This window comes from Stegastes partitus, unplaced genomic scaffold, assembly GCF_000690725.1.
Source record: "Stegastes partitus isolate 25-593 unplaced genomic scaffold, Stegastes_partitus-1.0.2 Scaffold458, whole genome shotgun sequence".
NCBI lineage: Eukaryota > Metazoa > Chordata > Actinopteri > Pomacentridae > Stegastes > Stegastes partitus.
Window position 1 is genome coordinate 313,388 of NW_007578189.1, and position 13,950 is coordinate 327,337.

The 13,950-nt window shown below is 39.1% G+C and overlaps 1 protein-coding gene across 1 annotated transcript in view; it reads left to right on the forward strand.

The window, feature by feature from the left end:
* Window positions 1–1,718: 1,718 nt before the first annotated feature.
* pla2g15 (phospholipase A2, group XV) overlaps window positions 1,719–13,950 on the forward strand; it is a 15,064-nt gene continuing 2,832 nt past the window's right edge. Inside the window, exons 1-6 of the mRNA XM_008286529.1 lie at window positions 1,719–2,017; window positions 4,518–4,674; window positions 7,720–7,838; window positions 8,530–8,628; window positions 11,186–11,410; window positions 13,102–13,214. Of these exons, the coding sequence (XP_008284751.1) occupies window positions 1,870–2,017; window positions 4,518–4,674; window positions 7,720–7,838; window positions 8,530–8,628; window positions 11,186–11,410; window positions 13,102–13,214 (861 nt within the window). The 5' untranslated portion in view covers window positions 1,719–1,869. The remainder of the gene's footprint in view (window positions 2,018–4,517; window positions 4,675–7,719; window positions 7,839–8,529; window positions 8,629–11,185; window positions 11,411–13,101; window positions 13,215–13,950) is intronic.

Below are 13,950 nucleotides of genomic sequence, written 5' to 3' on the forward strand. Positions count from 1 at the left end.
CGGCTTCCTCCCACACAGTCCAAAAACATGCTGAGGTTAATTGGTGATTCTAAATTGTCCGTAGGTGTGAATGTGAGTGTGCTTCGTTGTCTGTCTCTAAGTGTAGCCCTCTGATAGACTAACTTCACCCTGAGTCAGCTGGGATAGACTCAAGCCCCCCGTGACCCTAGTGAGGATTAAGGTGGTGTATAGATGATGGATGGATGTTTATTTGTGGTTTATTTTGGATTAAAGAAAAAATATGCAGTTTTCTCATTTGTGGTTTCAAATGGAAAAAAGGAGAGCCTGTTTTGTAGTTTTTCATTTATGGTTTGAAGTAGACAAAAAAAAAAAAAAGGCTCATTTTCAACTCTTCTTTTTGTTCCAGGTGTTCATTCTCTCTTCAAAATCACACGGCCCATTGACATCCAACGACTCACATGCCTTGAAGTAGGAATGGTTGTGAAACTGCCTGCTGAAGGATCTTAGGACTGCATTATGTACCTGATAACTGGTGCCGTAGACCCCTTCTTTTGTTTAACTATTCAGTTTGACGCCGATGTCTGCAAGCATTTTCAGTTCATGTGGGTCAAAGTAATCTCTGGAGCTTCAGTTAAAATCAGCTGAACTTCTCTTTTTGTTTTGTGAAGATGTTTCTCCTTCATCCAAGAGATCGTCTCAGTTGTAACTGACTGGTGGAGAGTTCCAGGCGTTGATTCTCACACTCAAGTCACTTGTGGCCAGCTAACAACCAAAGACTCACAAGCCTCGAGGCTGTATCAGAGCTGTCCTTGTTTTTTATATCCTGCTACTGTATTTCATGATCGCCATCAGACCAGCAGGACAGTGTTTATGATACCTTACAATATAACTATTATATGTTTATTGGTCCTACTCATGACATGCTTTCTATGTTCCAGCTGTGTGTCATTCCTTTTCTATGCCACAGGTTCACAAACAAATTGAGGACACAGTGAGAAAACACATTTGTATCTGTTTAATACCAAAAAGGGCCAGTTTTCTTGATTTGTTTTATTTTTATATTTATATTTGAATCTTTTATTTATTTTTATTTTTTCTGTATTTGCACCAACCCACCAGAACAAATTCCTCGTATTTTGTAAACTATATCTGGCAATATACTTGTTTCTGATTCTGATTTTTGGTTGAAAACGTAAAAATTTAATAAAGGGCCTGTTTGCTAGTACATTCATTGGAGTTTTAAACAAAAATAATAATTAAAAAAGAAATAAAATAAAAAGTCCCTATTTTCTTTTTCTTTCTTTTTTTTGTGGTTTAAAAAGGAATAACAAAACAGGCCTGTGTTCTGGTGGTTTTGTTTGTTTGAAAGCACAGAAAACTGAAACAAGGGCCAGATACCTTGTTGTTTCTCTTTCAACATGTCACGAGAACATGATTGAACTTTAGAACCTTTGAGCCACGAGACTCTGGTGTTATTAAAGATCCTGAACCACGTGAGTTATATGTGACAATAAACACCTGGGACTTCCTACCTGTCAGTAAGAACCGAGGAAGTATACTGTATGAGAGATTAAACATTTCCCAGATGATAAAAACAAACAAACAAACAAACAAACAGAGGAAAGTCCAGTGGGAGTGTCAGTGTTCAGCACAAACGTCAAACTTTAATTCTGTGTGTTCGTTCGATGACATCTGCGCTCGATGACTCCGGCCTTGGACTGTTGAAGTTGCCGTTGCCGGGTGGATTGCTCTGTGATCTGCACCTCGTGATGGTAATGATCGTCGGCGGAGGGAACGGACTGGTAAAATGAGCGCAGGCGTTTAAAAGCGAACCAGAGAAACTCGTCTGCGGACCTGAACACACCGGAGAGGGGGGCATGGTCGGCCGGCTATGAGACAGCAGGAGCCATGGCGGGCTGGCACCGGGAAACCGCCTCATCGGTCGGCGTGTTGTTGTTGTTGTTATTGCTGTTGTCGGCATTGAGCTCCGGGAGACCGCAGAAGAAATGTCCCGGAGACAAGCCCTGTCAGTCCTCGAGACCCCCCGTCGTCCTCAGTAGGTGTTTCTTCACCGTTTCCGGTCCTTTTCACTTTTAACATCTGTTGCAAATTACTGACAGCCGCGCAGCTAGCTCATCAGCAGCTAGCGAAAGTCAAGTCAGGCCAGACTCCATTTAAAAGCTCACCAAGTTTCGTTCTCTTCGCTTGTAGCAAACGTTGTGCGAATTTCAAAACAAGATTTAACACTTTTCTAGTTAGGATTTATCCAAGCTTTAATTCGGCTTTAACACATTTGTCCAGTTTTTCAGTACGTCAGTTAAATTACAACTTTTGTACATGTTTGGCCTGTCGGTTCAATTGTCATCTTCTGGCAAAAACACCTGGATTGTCATCGCAGTGGTCGGTGTTATACGTTGAATTTTATTTTAAAGCATTCAAATTTGAGTATTAGTTCTGTGCTGCGTCAATAAATACTTGCCACACTCTAAAAGATGCCGTTAGTTTAATTTTCGCTTTTATATAAATTGAGAGATTTCTGAATGGAGTTCGGTTGGACGAGCTGCCTGGGATTTTCACATAAAAACACACTAATAGGCTGACTAATGTCGATGTAAGTGGGGGGATTGAGTCGGTATTTAAAGCTTTTTGTGTGCAGACATGCTACTACTTGTTGTGCTGTGTAGTATGTGTGTGTTTCCTGTGTGTGTGTGTGTGTGTGTGTGTGTGTTTCCAGTGATTGTTTACAGTCCAGCAGTCCTGATCATATGACTAACTTGGAACAGGATCTGACTCTGTAGCACAGCAGTCCTTTAAGCAACCAGGACACCAGGAAAAGTCCTTTATTTGACTTTTCTGGACTCTAAAACACTGTGTGCAGCTTTAAATGTATAATCCAGGTTTAGGTCCGTGCAGCTAGTTTGAATTCCTTCAGGTCTTGGGTCGACAGAAGTCTTATCTGTGTTGCAACCGGAGCTTTTCTGTCTGTCTACACGAGCGTCCGATAAAAGTCTGTGGAGCTGCTTGACCCACATCGACCTCGGCCTGTTTGTTTGTTGTTGTGGTGAAACAGCGTCTGTGTCCACGTTACATGACCTCAAGACGTGATAAACTGATTCCATATCTTCACTAATTTCCCCCAAAGTCTCGTTATCAGAGCTCTAAAAGAACTTTTATTCTGTGAAGATAAATTCTGACTTCACAGCTCACATCATCGTGTGACAAATCCAGTCTGTGCAGATTGAATGATCCTGTGTCATGATGTTTGACTCAACACAGAGTTACAAAGAACTGCTTACCTTTTCCTGCCAGACTCTACCGACTGCCCCGTGAGTTGTTCTGATTATAGTGTAGTATTTGCAAACTGCCTGAAGAAAACCTTTTAGCAACACGTGACACTCTAAATATTCTTCATACCGGTCCGTTGTTGACTTTGGTGCAAGAACGTGTCAAAAGGAAATTGTAAAAGCATTAAACCACCGGAAAAAGTTTGCATTTGGACTGAAGAGAATTTTCATAATGTGGGCGGTTAAAATGCAAAGATGTGTTAATCTGAAGCCTTCCATCATTACTGCTGCTCACTAAAGTGTGAAGATGGACTAAAAACTCAGGAGGTAGTAAAACACTGCCATATTTATTATAAAAATAAATGCATATATCAAAATATTCACTACAAATACGCAGTGGACAAAAATGTAAAAAAAACAAAAAAAAAAACAACAGATAATATCCAGCTTGCAAATATGGCTTGTATATCTCAATATAAAATAAAATAAATATGCATATATTTACAGAAATAAATGTATTTTAAAAATTTTTACCATGTATACTTAATAAACTTGTTGAAAAAGGTGAAATTTGTTAGCATTTTTTACATGTTATAGTGCCAAATATTCCTCATACTGGTCCAGTTTGGTGCAAGAAAGGAAATAAAGAAAAGTATTAAAATACCTAAAAAAAAAAATTTGCATTTTGACAAAATAAAATTTTTAAACTGTCAGCTACGTAAATACAATTACATTAAAATATATATTAACCTGAAACCATTTATTACCACTCACAGACGTACAAAGACAGACTTAAAGACTGGAATGAGGTAATAAAATATGGTTCTATAGAAAATATATAGTGTAAAAATGAAAAACAAATGTCATGATGTATGCAGTGTGTTAAATGTAAAAAAAAAAAAAGAGAAGGCGGTGTGCAGATATGGTTTGTCTGTCTAAAAAATTGCAAAATAAAATAAAAAAATATGTATGGGGGAAAAAAGGGCTGAAATTTCAAGATATGTTTTCCAGAAGCTGTTATTCTTAGTTTTCTGTTAATAAAGTCCAAAAATCATTCTTCTTTTTGGCATTTAGACATTTATTTGTTGGGTTTATCTGTTGCTCGACAAAAGCTTAACATTTCCACCAGCTAATCTGCTTTTTTTTTTTTTAAAAACTGAATGTGTTTTTGCCTCATACATGAGCTTTGGTTTGGACTTCAGGCTACATATGATGTTTATTATGGAAGTGCAGAACCTTTGTCTTGACTGCTGTTTGCTGCTGATGCTGCAGTTCCAGGAGATCTGGGGAACCAGCTGGAGGCGAGGCTGGACAAGCCCAGCGTGGTCCACTACATCTGCTACAAGAAGACCGACACCTACTTCACTCTGTGGCTCAACCTGGAGCTGCTGGTTCCGGTGGCCATCGACTGCTGGATCGACAACATCAGGTTTGTCCACCACAGGACGCACAAGACGAATGTCCTGTTGTTGATTAGGGTCGCTGTTATTAGAGTTGTTGCTGTTTTAGCTTCAGAAATCATTAACGTTCCACGTTGAAGCTGCGCTATCTGACGGTCAGTGTGGTGCGTCTGTGATTTGAGCTGCATTAATAAGGATGAGCTTCATGACCTGTTCGACTGTCTGTGAAAAGTCATCGAGCTGCACATGATAAATCAACCTTTGAGTCCTTCAGTTATCAAGAAGATACACGAGGAAGCAAAATGCTGATCATTCAAAAAGCTAAAAAACAAGCTGAGTGAGCTTTTAATTTACCAGAAAATGTGTAACTGATTGTTTATTTGTGTAAATATGAGAAATGTCACCTAAAATATCTTTGCTCTGATGCAGTTGAACAGAGAGATCTTACTAAATCGTTGCTGTGCTTCTTGTTCTTCAAACTCAGGTTAAATAATCCAGGTTTACGTGATGATATCAGCTCGTTAATTCTCGTCTAACTTCAGGTCTTTACCTGCAGTTGGACGACTGATTCGTGAACTTTTCTCTTGGCCAACAGGAAGTTACACACAGCGCTTACAGCACATCTACCGCTGGTTGTAAAACATAAAAATCTATTCACGGAAGCACTAAAACTGGCTAAAAAACACATAGAGGGAAGTAATAAAATACAGTGATGTCAAAGAAAAAATACAGTTCAGATATAGTACATATTGAACTATAGTGTAGAAAATATCCAGATGTGTGCAAATATGACTTGTACATCTACAAATCTCAACTACAATAAAAATAAAATGCAATTTATTTGTATATAAATATTTGTATGTCTGTATTAAAATGAATTAGCCTCATTTTACACATAATCCATGATGGTGAAGACACAGAAAAATAAATGTGAGGAAAAAGTATCATGTTGTCCATATTTTTACCTCCAAAATTTCACAAATCATGTTTTCAGGGACGTTTATGCCGCATTAAGAGGCTCTGAAATGTGACAATTAAAAATATCAGAAATGTTAAAATATCTGAAAAAGTCACATTTCAAGATATGTTTACCTGAAACCATCTGTTGTTATTATTATTCTGTGACATTAAAGCCTTAAAACTGAGGAAAATTTATCTTATTTTGAGCATTTAAATATTTTTTTAAAATTGACATTTAGCGTAAAATGCTAAATGCTAAGCATACTCTGCACAAGTGAGACTCATTCGCTAACATTAGCCACCAGAAGCTAGCGGTCAAAGCCGGTTGGAGCAGAAGAGTTTGTTGATTATATTTCTTATTTAAAAAGTTGCACAGTCTGGATTTGAGGACTTTTTGACTGTTTGTTTATTCTACAAAACATTGAACAACACTGAAATCAACATGTGCAACTGGGGTTACAAATACTGGAAACATAAAACGTGGCTCCACATACTACACATATTTTACCTACTATTTAAAATTTTGCTTGCTTGCTTACATTTTGAATTAGTTTCCACACCCGTCTGCTCTCTGCTCCGTCTACACAGCCTGCAGTTCAGCTGAAAAGTCTGTCAATTTTTGCCACCTGACTGTTGGTCACAGCTGAGTCGGTGATGGCTTCACGGTTGCCCCAGAAAACACAGAATTTTTAGTTTTTTACAGGATCTGATTCTAGCAAATGGTTCATTTTTTGGCAATTTTTTTTTAATGAAGCATGTAGAAAAAAGTGATTTTATTGTAGTTTTCTAATAGAATGCAGCATCAGAAATGAGACGTTCAAGGACAATCGAAATGTTGAAACTTTGAATTTATACTTTTGTGAATTTATGAATTCAGGTTTTGTTGATCAGAAGGTTAAATGAAATTAGACTAAATTGAAATTTTGACAGTAATGTACCTCATTTTTCAGGCGTTCTGAATAGACTAAGAGAATCCAACGAGCTGCTCAGGTGGGCGGACAGAACCGGTTTAGTGACTCTTTTGCAATAGCTCAGGATGAGTAAGCGCATTAATAGCAGTAATCCATTTGATTCTCACACGTATCCGCCCTGAGTAGCTCCTGAACGAGGTTTTATTGCTAGTTTAGCTCATCAGGACGCAGTTGATCGGACTAGTTTGACTGGATGAGCGACTGGCAGCTCGTCTTTAATGTAAACAGTCAGACGGCCTGATTCACAGAAGTGAGAAATCCAGTCTGGTGTCCCAACACCAGCCATTAAGTCAAGCCGACTCAGGTTTCACATACAAAGAATAAAATCCGGGTTTAAGCCCAACTGTCTGCGCCTACAGCGAAGCTTTAAAGGTCACTGGAAGCAGGTTTAATGTGGAAATTCAGAGTTTTTATACCAAATGCATGAAAAAAAGTTAAAGCATTTATGTGCAGTCGTCCTCATTTAGTCATACCCTTCCATTAAAGAAATATTCACAATAGTCACTCAAATAACTAAAACTGTAAAAAGTAAGAATAAATAAAAATTTGCTAAATTATGATTTAGAGAAATAAGACGTTGCTTTTGAATTGTGGCTGAAAAGAATAATTTAAAAAAAAGAAACTGTTCCAGACAAATTAGAGCACTTTGCTGATGAGCAGTGGGCCAAAATCCAAACACCTCTCAACAGGTGCAGAAGTCTGACTGAGAGACGCTTGTTGTTTTTTTTTTTCTGTTTCTTTTATATATTTCTGTTGAACCACAATTTAAAAGCAATGTCATGGTTTTCATAACATTTTTTATTTATTTATTATTACTTTTGTCAATTTCAACTTATTTCAGCTGTTTGTTTCCTTCTTTAATGGGAGGCTGTGAAAACATGTGAGGACGACTGCAGCGTGGTTTTCTGCCATGACTCACTTCTGCATGATGTTTTTTTTTTTTTTTCTCACATCTGCGTGAGATTTTTAAAAACCCCAGAGTTGGGGAAGTTGTTGTCGCTCATATCTGACCAGACGCCGGGAAAAAAAACCAGGGAGTGAAACGGGGAAGTGTCTGCTGTCAATCGTAGTAAGAAGTATTTCTGAGTGTTTGCGGTTCGCCGCAGATGCAGAAGTGACTCAGATTCGGTTCTCCTCGTGCAGGTTGATCTACAACAGAACCACTCACACCACCTCGGCGCCACCCGGCGTCGACGTCCAGGTCCCGGGCTTCGGCCAGACGTTCTCGGTGGAGTTCCTGGACCCCAGCAAACGTAGCGTGGGTGAGTCAGTCCTCGGTAGCCTCTTTGAGACAAGCTCTGCTTTCTGTTAACGGGACGGCTTCACGTCTGATGAGCTCTCTGGTCATTGAGTCCCAGCCCAAGTCTGAACGGCCTGCAGTGACATTAACGTGCACAAACAGCGGTGCTCTGAGTCATGGGGACGGACTTTTTCACACATTTTAGCTCCAATATTGAACCGATAACACCTCAGAGACGATCCTTCCTCTGAGTTTATTAAATATCTGCAACATCAAATAGCAGCAGGATCCATATGAGCGTCTCCACAGACAGAGAGCTGCAGCAGTAACTTTATTAACGACCTAAAATCATAAAATCTCCCCGACATGGAAACGGGATGGATCAGGGTTTGGAGAAGCAGCAGATTATCATCACACATGGAGTTGTCTCTGTTTAGGAAATCATAACTAAACTCAGCTGGCAGCTATGTGGACGCTTTAATAAGCTGCTTGTGTTTTATTTGCTGTTGCATTATTACGTGTCATTCATCACCTGGTGTGTTGTCGTCACTTTAACAGGTTGTTGAAGCCAAACGACGTATCACATGTGGAAAAGGGCTTTAGAGAAGTTAGACGTGTCCTCACAAAGATAGAAGAACAACTACCGTCTCTGCTCGTGTTTTGTCACCGAGGTGTTCGGTGCTTCATCTTTCTGTTGCGTTTGTGTGTCACAGGCATGTATTTCTTCAGCATCGTGCAGGCGCTGGTGGAGTGGGGCTACACCAGGGGCGACGACGTCCGAGGGGCGCCCTACGACTGGAGGAAGGCCCCCAGTAAGCAAACACACAAAACACACAACACCAGGGACACACGTGGTCAAAAGTGGACATCAAAGTAAAAAACAACTGGTGAAGTTTATATTTACCAGAACAGACTTTGAATTTTGACTACACTTAATAATTTAGACACTAAAACAAATGAATGTGCACTAAAGTACCTTCAAGCTGACGCTGAGACTTTCACACTTACTAAACAAACTGCTCGACTTTTCTCAGGTTACAGCCTGGAATCAACATGTGCAACGCTTCTCCAAGTCCCCACCGAGGTTACAGATATTAGAAACAGACAACATGGCTCCACTTATGATAGATATTTTACATACTTTTAAAAAATTGCACTTATTTACATTTCCTTACATTCTGAATTAGTTTCCACACCCGTCTCCTCTCTGCTCCGTCTACACAGCCTACAGTTCAACTAAAGGGTCGATCAATTTTTGCCACCTGACTGTTGGTCACAGCTGAGTCACTGATGGCTTCACGGTTGCCCCAGAAAACACAGAATTTTTTTGTTTTTTGCAGGATCTGATTCTAGCAAATGGTTTATTTTTTGTAATTTCTAAATGAGGCATGTAGAATAAAGTGATTTTAATGAAATGTCACAGTTTTTAGGTTAGATTTGGTGAAGTTTTCTAATAGACGTCAGAAATGATACGCTGAAGGATTCCTGCTTTAATCAATCAAACTTTATTTCTGCAGCAGCTTTCAAACAAATCAGCTGCAGCTTAAAGTGTTTTAAAAGCAACGGACGAAACATACGATGCTAAAAAAAAAGATTTAGACTCAAGAAACAGTGGATTTACTGAGAAGTTAAGATGATAAAATATAAATAAAAGATGGTACGATTATTAAAAAATAACATTTTAAAGTATCTCACAAAATCAGTTGATCCAATAAAGATGTAAAGTGTTTTAGAAACATTTAAATATTAGAACTAAAACCATAAACATTAAAGCCAGACTGAATATGTCGGTTTTTAGTTTATATTTTTAAAAATCTGTATTTTCAGCTCCTCCCTTATTGTCTGGAGCGAAGAGGCTGAAGCTACAAGAGAAAAAGCGAAAGATTTCCTGAACCAAGCAGCATTTTCTGACAGATATTCTGGTGTAAACTCGAGGAGCATCTTAAACACTAATAAAACATTTAGAATTAATACTAAAACTCAGCTGATGTGTCAATAATCGCACAACTGAGTTTTTAATCAGCTGGTTTATTGTATGTTTCCGTGGATCAGAAAGCTGTGCATCACAATAGTAGTTATAAAAGTGGGAATAAGTGACTTTGTGTCGCTTCAAAAAAGAAAGAAATGGCCTTAATTTGGAGATTTCAGATAATAAAATACTGTTTATTGTGTTTGAGTCACCAGGCAGGAAATGTTCAGTTACAGAGACACAGTGTACGCTCCTCTCAAGCAGCTGTATTGTACTGTGATCGTTTTCCTTTTTGTCTCTGCGTATAAATAGATAAAAAGAACAGAAGAGTCTCGTGAGTTGACTCGTGACTTTGCCTGAAGCCTGTAAATCACATTAGTTAGTGCTCACGTCACACAGACAGAACACAGTGCTGCTGCCGTGTTATCACTCTGCTTTAATTAAACATTGTTTTGTCTCCAAGAAGCAACAACACTAAAAATAAAAAAATAAAAAAAGGATGTTGGTAGTTATAGTGAACCCCAAAACCAGCCAGTTGGTTTAAAAGGTTATTTTTAAAATGTCGCCAAAATTGCACTACAGCTAGAAACTATGAAAACAGATTGATTTGTCTGGTTTTCAACTGTCCAGCAGTCCTTGAACTAACCGTCGGTGATGTGCGGCTGCATCAGTGAACGTAGTCGAGCCTAAAATCATAGTATTACATCAGGATCCCGTAAATCTGCGTGTTTCATTTTTAAAAATCAACAAAAAATACACTGTTTGCTCAAAACAGATTCTGTAAAAAACAAAAAAATTCAGCAGTTCCTGTTGCAGCTGAAAAGCCTCGACTGACTCAGCTCACACCGACAGGCTGGTTTGGAAAAATCCAGGAACTTTTCAGCTGAACTGCAGGCTGTGTACAGGAGACAAGTACTGCAATATACATATATATAAGTTGCACAATGACTACATTATGAAGAGTCACCTTTGTTTGCCAGTATTGGTATCACCTGTGGGCACTTGGAAAAATGTTGTACATGTTGATTAGAAGTTTTTTCATTTTTTTAATACAATAAATAATGCAAAAAAATCCACTTTTATTCTGCTTTTTTATGATTTATGGCGTTACAGCTGTGTGACAGGAGACAGTTTTCAGTTCTCTCTTCTTCTATTCCTTGTTGTTCTGTTTCCATAGAGATGCAGGAGTTTAAATAATCTGTCAAATAAAAACCCAGAGAAGAAGGAAACCTGGAGAGTTCAGGGACTTTTACCCATCCGGCTACAATTTCCTGTCATCTCCGAGTCTTGCTGTCCAATCAGGAAACAATCTAACGTGAAGCTTATGTTGGGAATGCAGGGAATTCCCAGCTGGGGGAAGCTCGTGTTCTCACCGTCTCTATTGTTTGTTTCTCCTCCAGATGAGAATAAAGATTACTTTCTGGCGCTGCAGCATATGATCGAGGAGATGGCGGAGAAGGCCGGCGGGCCCGTGGTGCTGGTCGCCCACAGCATGGGCAACATGTACACGCTGTACTTCCTCAACCAGCAGCCGCAGGCCTGGAAGGACCGCTACATCAAGGCCTTCGTCTCTCTGGGACCACCGTGGGCCGGCGTGGCCAAGACCCTCCGAGTCATTACCTCGGGTAAGAAGCAAACCGGACCGGAGCAGCAGCACCGATGCTCGCTGTGCTGGGAAAGTCCAGAATACAGAGTAACACACACAATACAACACAAAGTACAGTGATTAACTAATTTGTTAAGTACTGTACCGTAGTCTTCAGACTATTGAGCACAAGGGGAGAACAAGGAGGAGGAGGAGGAGGAGGAGGAGGAGGTGGGAGGAATATTCGGAGATCAAAACTGATATCCTGATTCCACCACAGCGAACAAATAGTTGGCTATTCGGGTCGAGCCCTAGTATGAAAATCCACATTTTCAATACTCCGGGTCATATTTGCGCTTTGCCATCTTGCGTCCAAACATCAACACAAACGTAAAATGAACGTCAAACAAACTATGGTTACCATGCCTGTCAAAACAGAAGCTTTTTCAAAATAAAAAAATAAGTCCAACCTGAGACACACATTATATATTATTTAATTTTGACCAGCTGTCCGCGACCCACCCAGAACAGGTCCGCGACCCACTTTTAGGTTGCGACCCACCAGTTGAGAACCCCTGGTTAGTACATGAGTTAAACACTGTACATGCAGTCTGAGTTACAATAATAGAAGCAACATACCAAAGTATAAACGCTTCTCGTGCCTGTTTGTCACCATGAACAGAATCACTAAAGGCCTCTCAGCTAACACGGCATCAACACGACAAACTTCTCTCCTGTTCAGAAGATTAATGCATGAAAATAAATCAAACTTGAGCTCCAAAGAGTAAAAATCTAACCTCGTTCATTCAAAGGTTTTTCAATATTTAGCTGTTTTCTTCACCGTAGCACAAAACATCCAAACTATGACTCACAGCACTTAGACTCGTGAGTAACGCTTTACACTGAGACCACAAATCCTGCCCTTAATGCATGACTCATGAAAAATGAATGCAGGATGTTTCATGAATTCCCGTCGCTCGCATTAACAATAACCAGGTGACCGCTTTATGCTCAGTGGATCATGACTGAAGGGATTAGCATGCAGCATTGAGATCTCTTTAAAGAATTGCTCTTTATGTAACGCCTTATTGTTTCAGCACAGCCTGGAGAACACTTTGCATTTGCATTGCACCAATAAAAACTCTTCAATCTTTATTTAATTATTAATTATTAATTATTATTAATTCACAGTTGTTTCATACATGAACTGGTGCGATCACTTTCATAAAACTTAATTGTCTTCGTCTCTGAAGGCAGAACTGCACCTGCTCTCATGAAGCTAGAAATAAAGCTTTTGAATAAAATTGCAAACACGACAATAATTATCACAAGTACAATTTTATGTTATTTAAATTCAGGTCATTTGAAATATACTATATATATCACAGGTTGTTTTAATGTCCCTGTAGTGCAGCAACATCTGTGGTAATAACATCTACTGGCCTCGTGCAACTTGATCTAAAGTTTTAGTAAATCTGCAGTTTCCTGATGTTACATTTAATCCTTTCTTGGCAGTGACATCTTTAAACACTTTATCGCTCAGACCACGGTTACGTCAGATCCTGTATGTTGGTGAATGTTTGAATCTAATCTGTAACACACTAAAACTGCAGCGTATTTCAGGGTTATCACTCAGGACAGAATCTGTTTTTTTTATTTAAAGAAATGACAAAGTGAAACTCTCGTCTCACTTTCACTTCTCTGCCTCTTGTTTCCTTTCCCTCCCTCCAGGTGACAATAATCGCATCCCAGTGATCAGCTCGCTGAAGATTCGCGGTCAGCAGCGATCTGCTGTTTCCACCAGCTGGCTGCTCCCCTACGCTCATTCCTGGCCCAAAGATCAGGTGTGTTTATGTTTGATGCTTTTTTTCCCCAATTTATTTTGTTTATTAATCCTTCTGAACCTCAAAAAGCACCAACAGGTTTAAAATGGATGTTATCTGTTTTTATAAATCACCCAAAATGACACCATTGTTCAGAGCTACAAACTGTAAAAACAGAAAGAATCATTAGATTTCCAACAGTCCCAGAACCGTCTTAGTCAGAAAACCTGACCACAACTAGTCACGCTACATTCATCCTGAATAACAGCCTTTGTCATTTGTTAATCACGTTAATTTAAATTGCAATTTTAATTTAAAATCAAGTAATTGTTGAGTGTTAGTATCTATGGTGTTTCATTATGACCAACTCAGTAGTTTGATTTTACTTCAAATTTAAGCTGCATTAACTTTCTAAGTTACTTTATTAAGATTATTTTAGCTAATATGCTAGCAAAAACATCCGAGCACCAACATGATATTCAGCAAGTTTAGGGATGTTAATGACTATTGGGTAATTGATAATTAAAAATATACTAATCAATGAGATAGAAACTTAAGAACATTCATGTCAGGAAACGTATTCTACATGAGCTGTAGTACCTGACTGTGCCACCAGGTGGAGCCTCTTAGTGTTTAACACTGTTGCAACCAGAGGAGGCATCACTCAGACTACCGGCAGCTCCATGTTGACAAACAGAGAGCATTGTTTAGCTAATAAAGGGCACCATGAGGGAGTCTCTTATGACATTTAATGCCC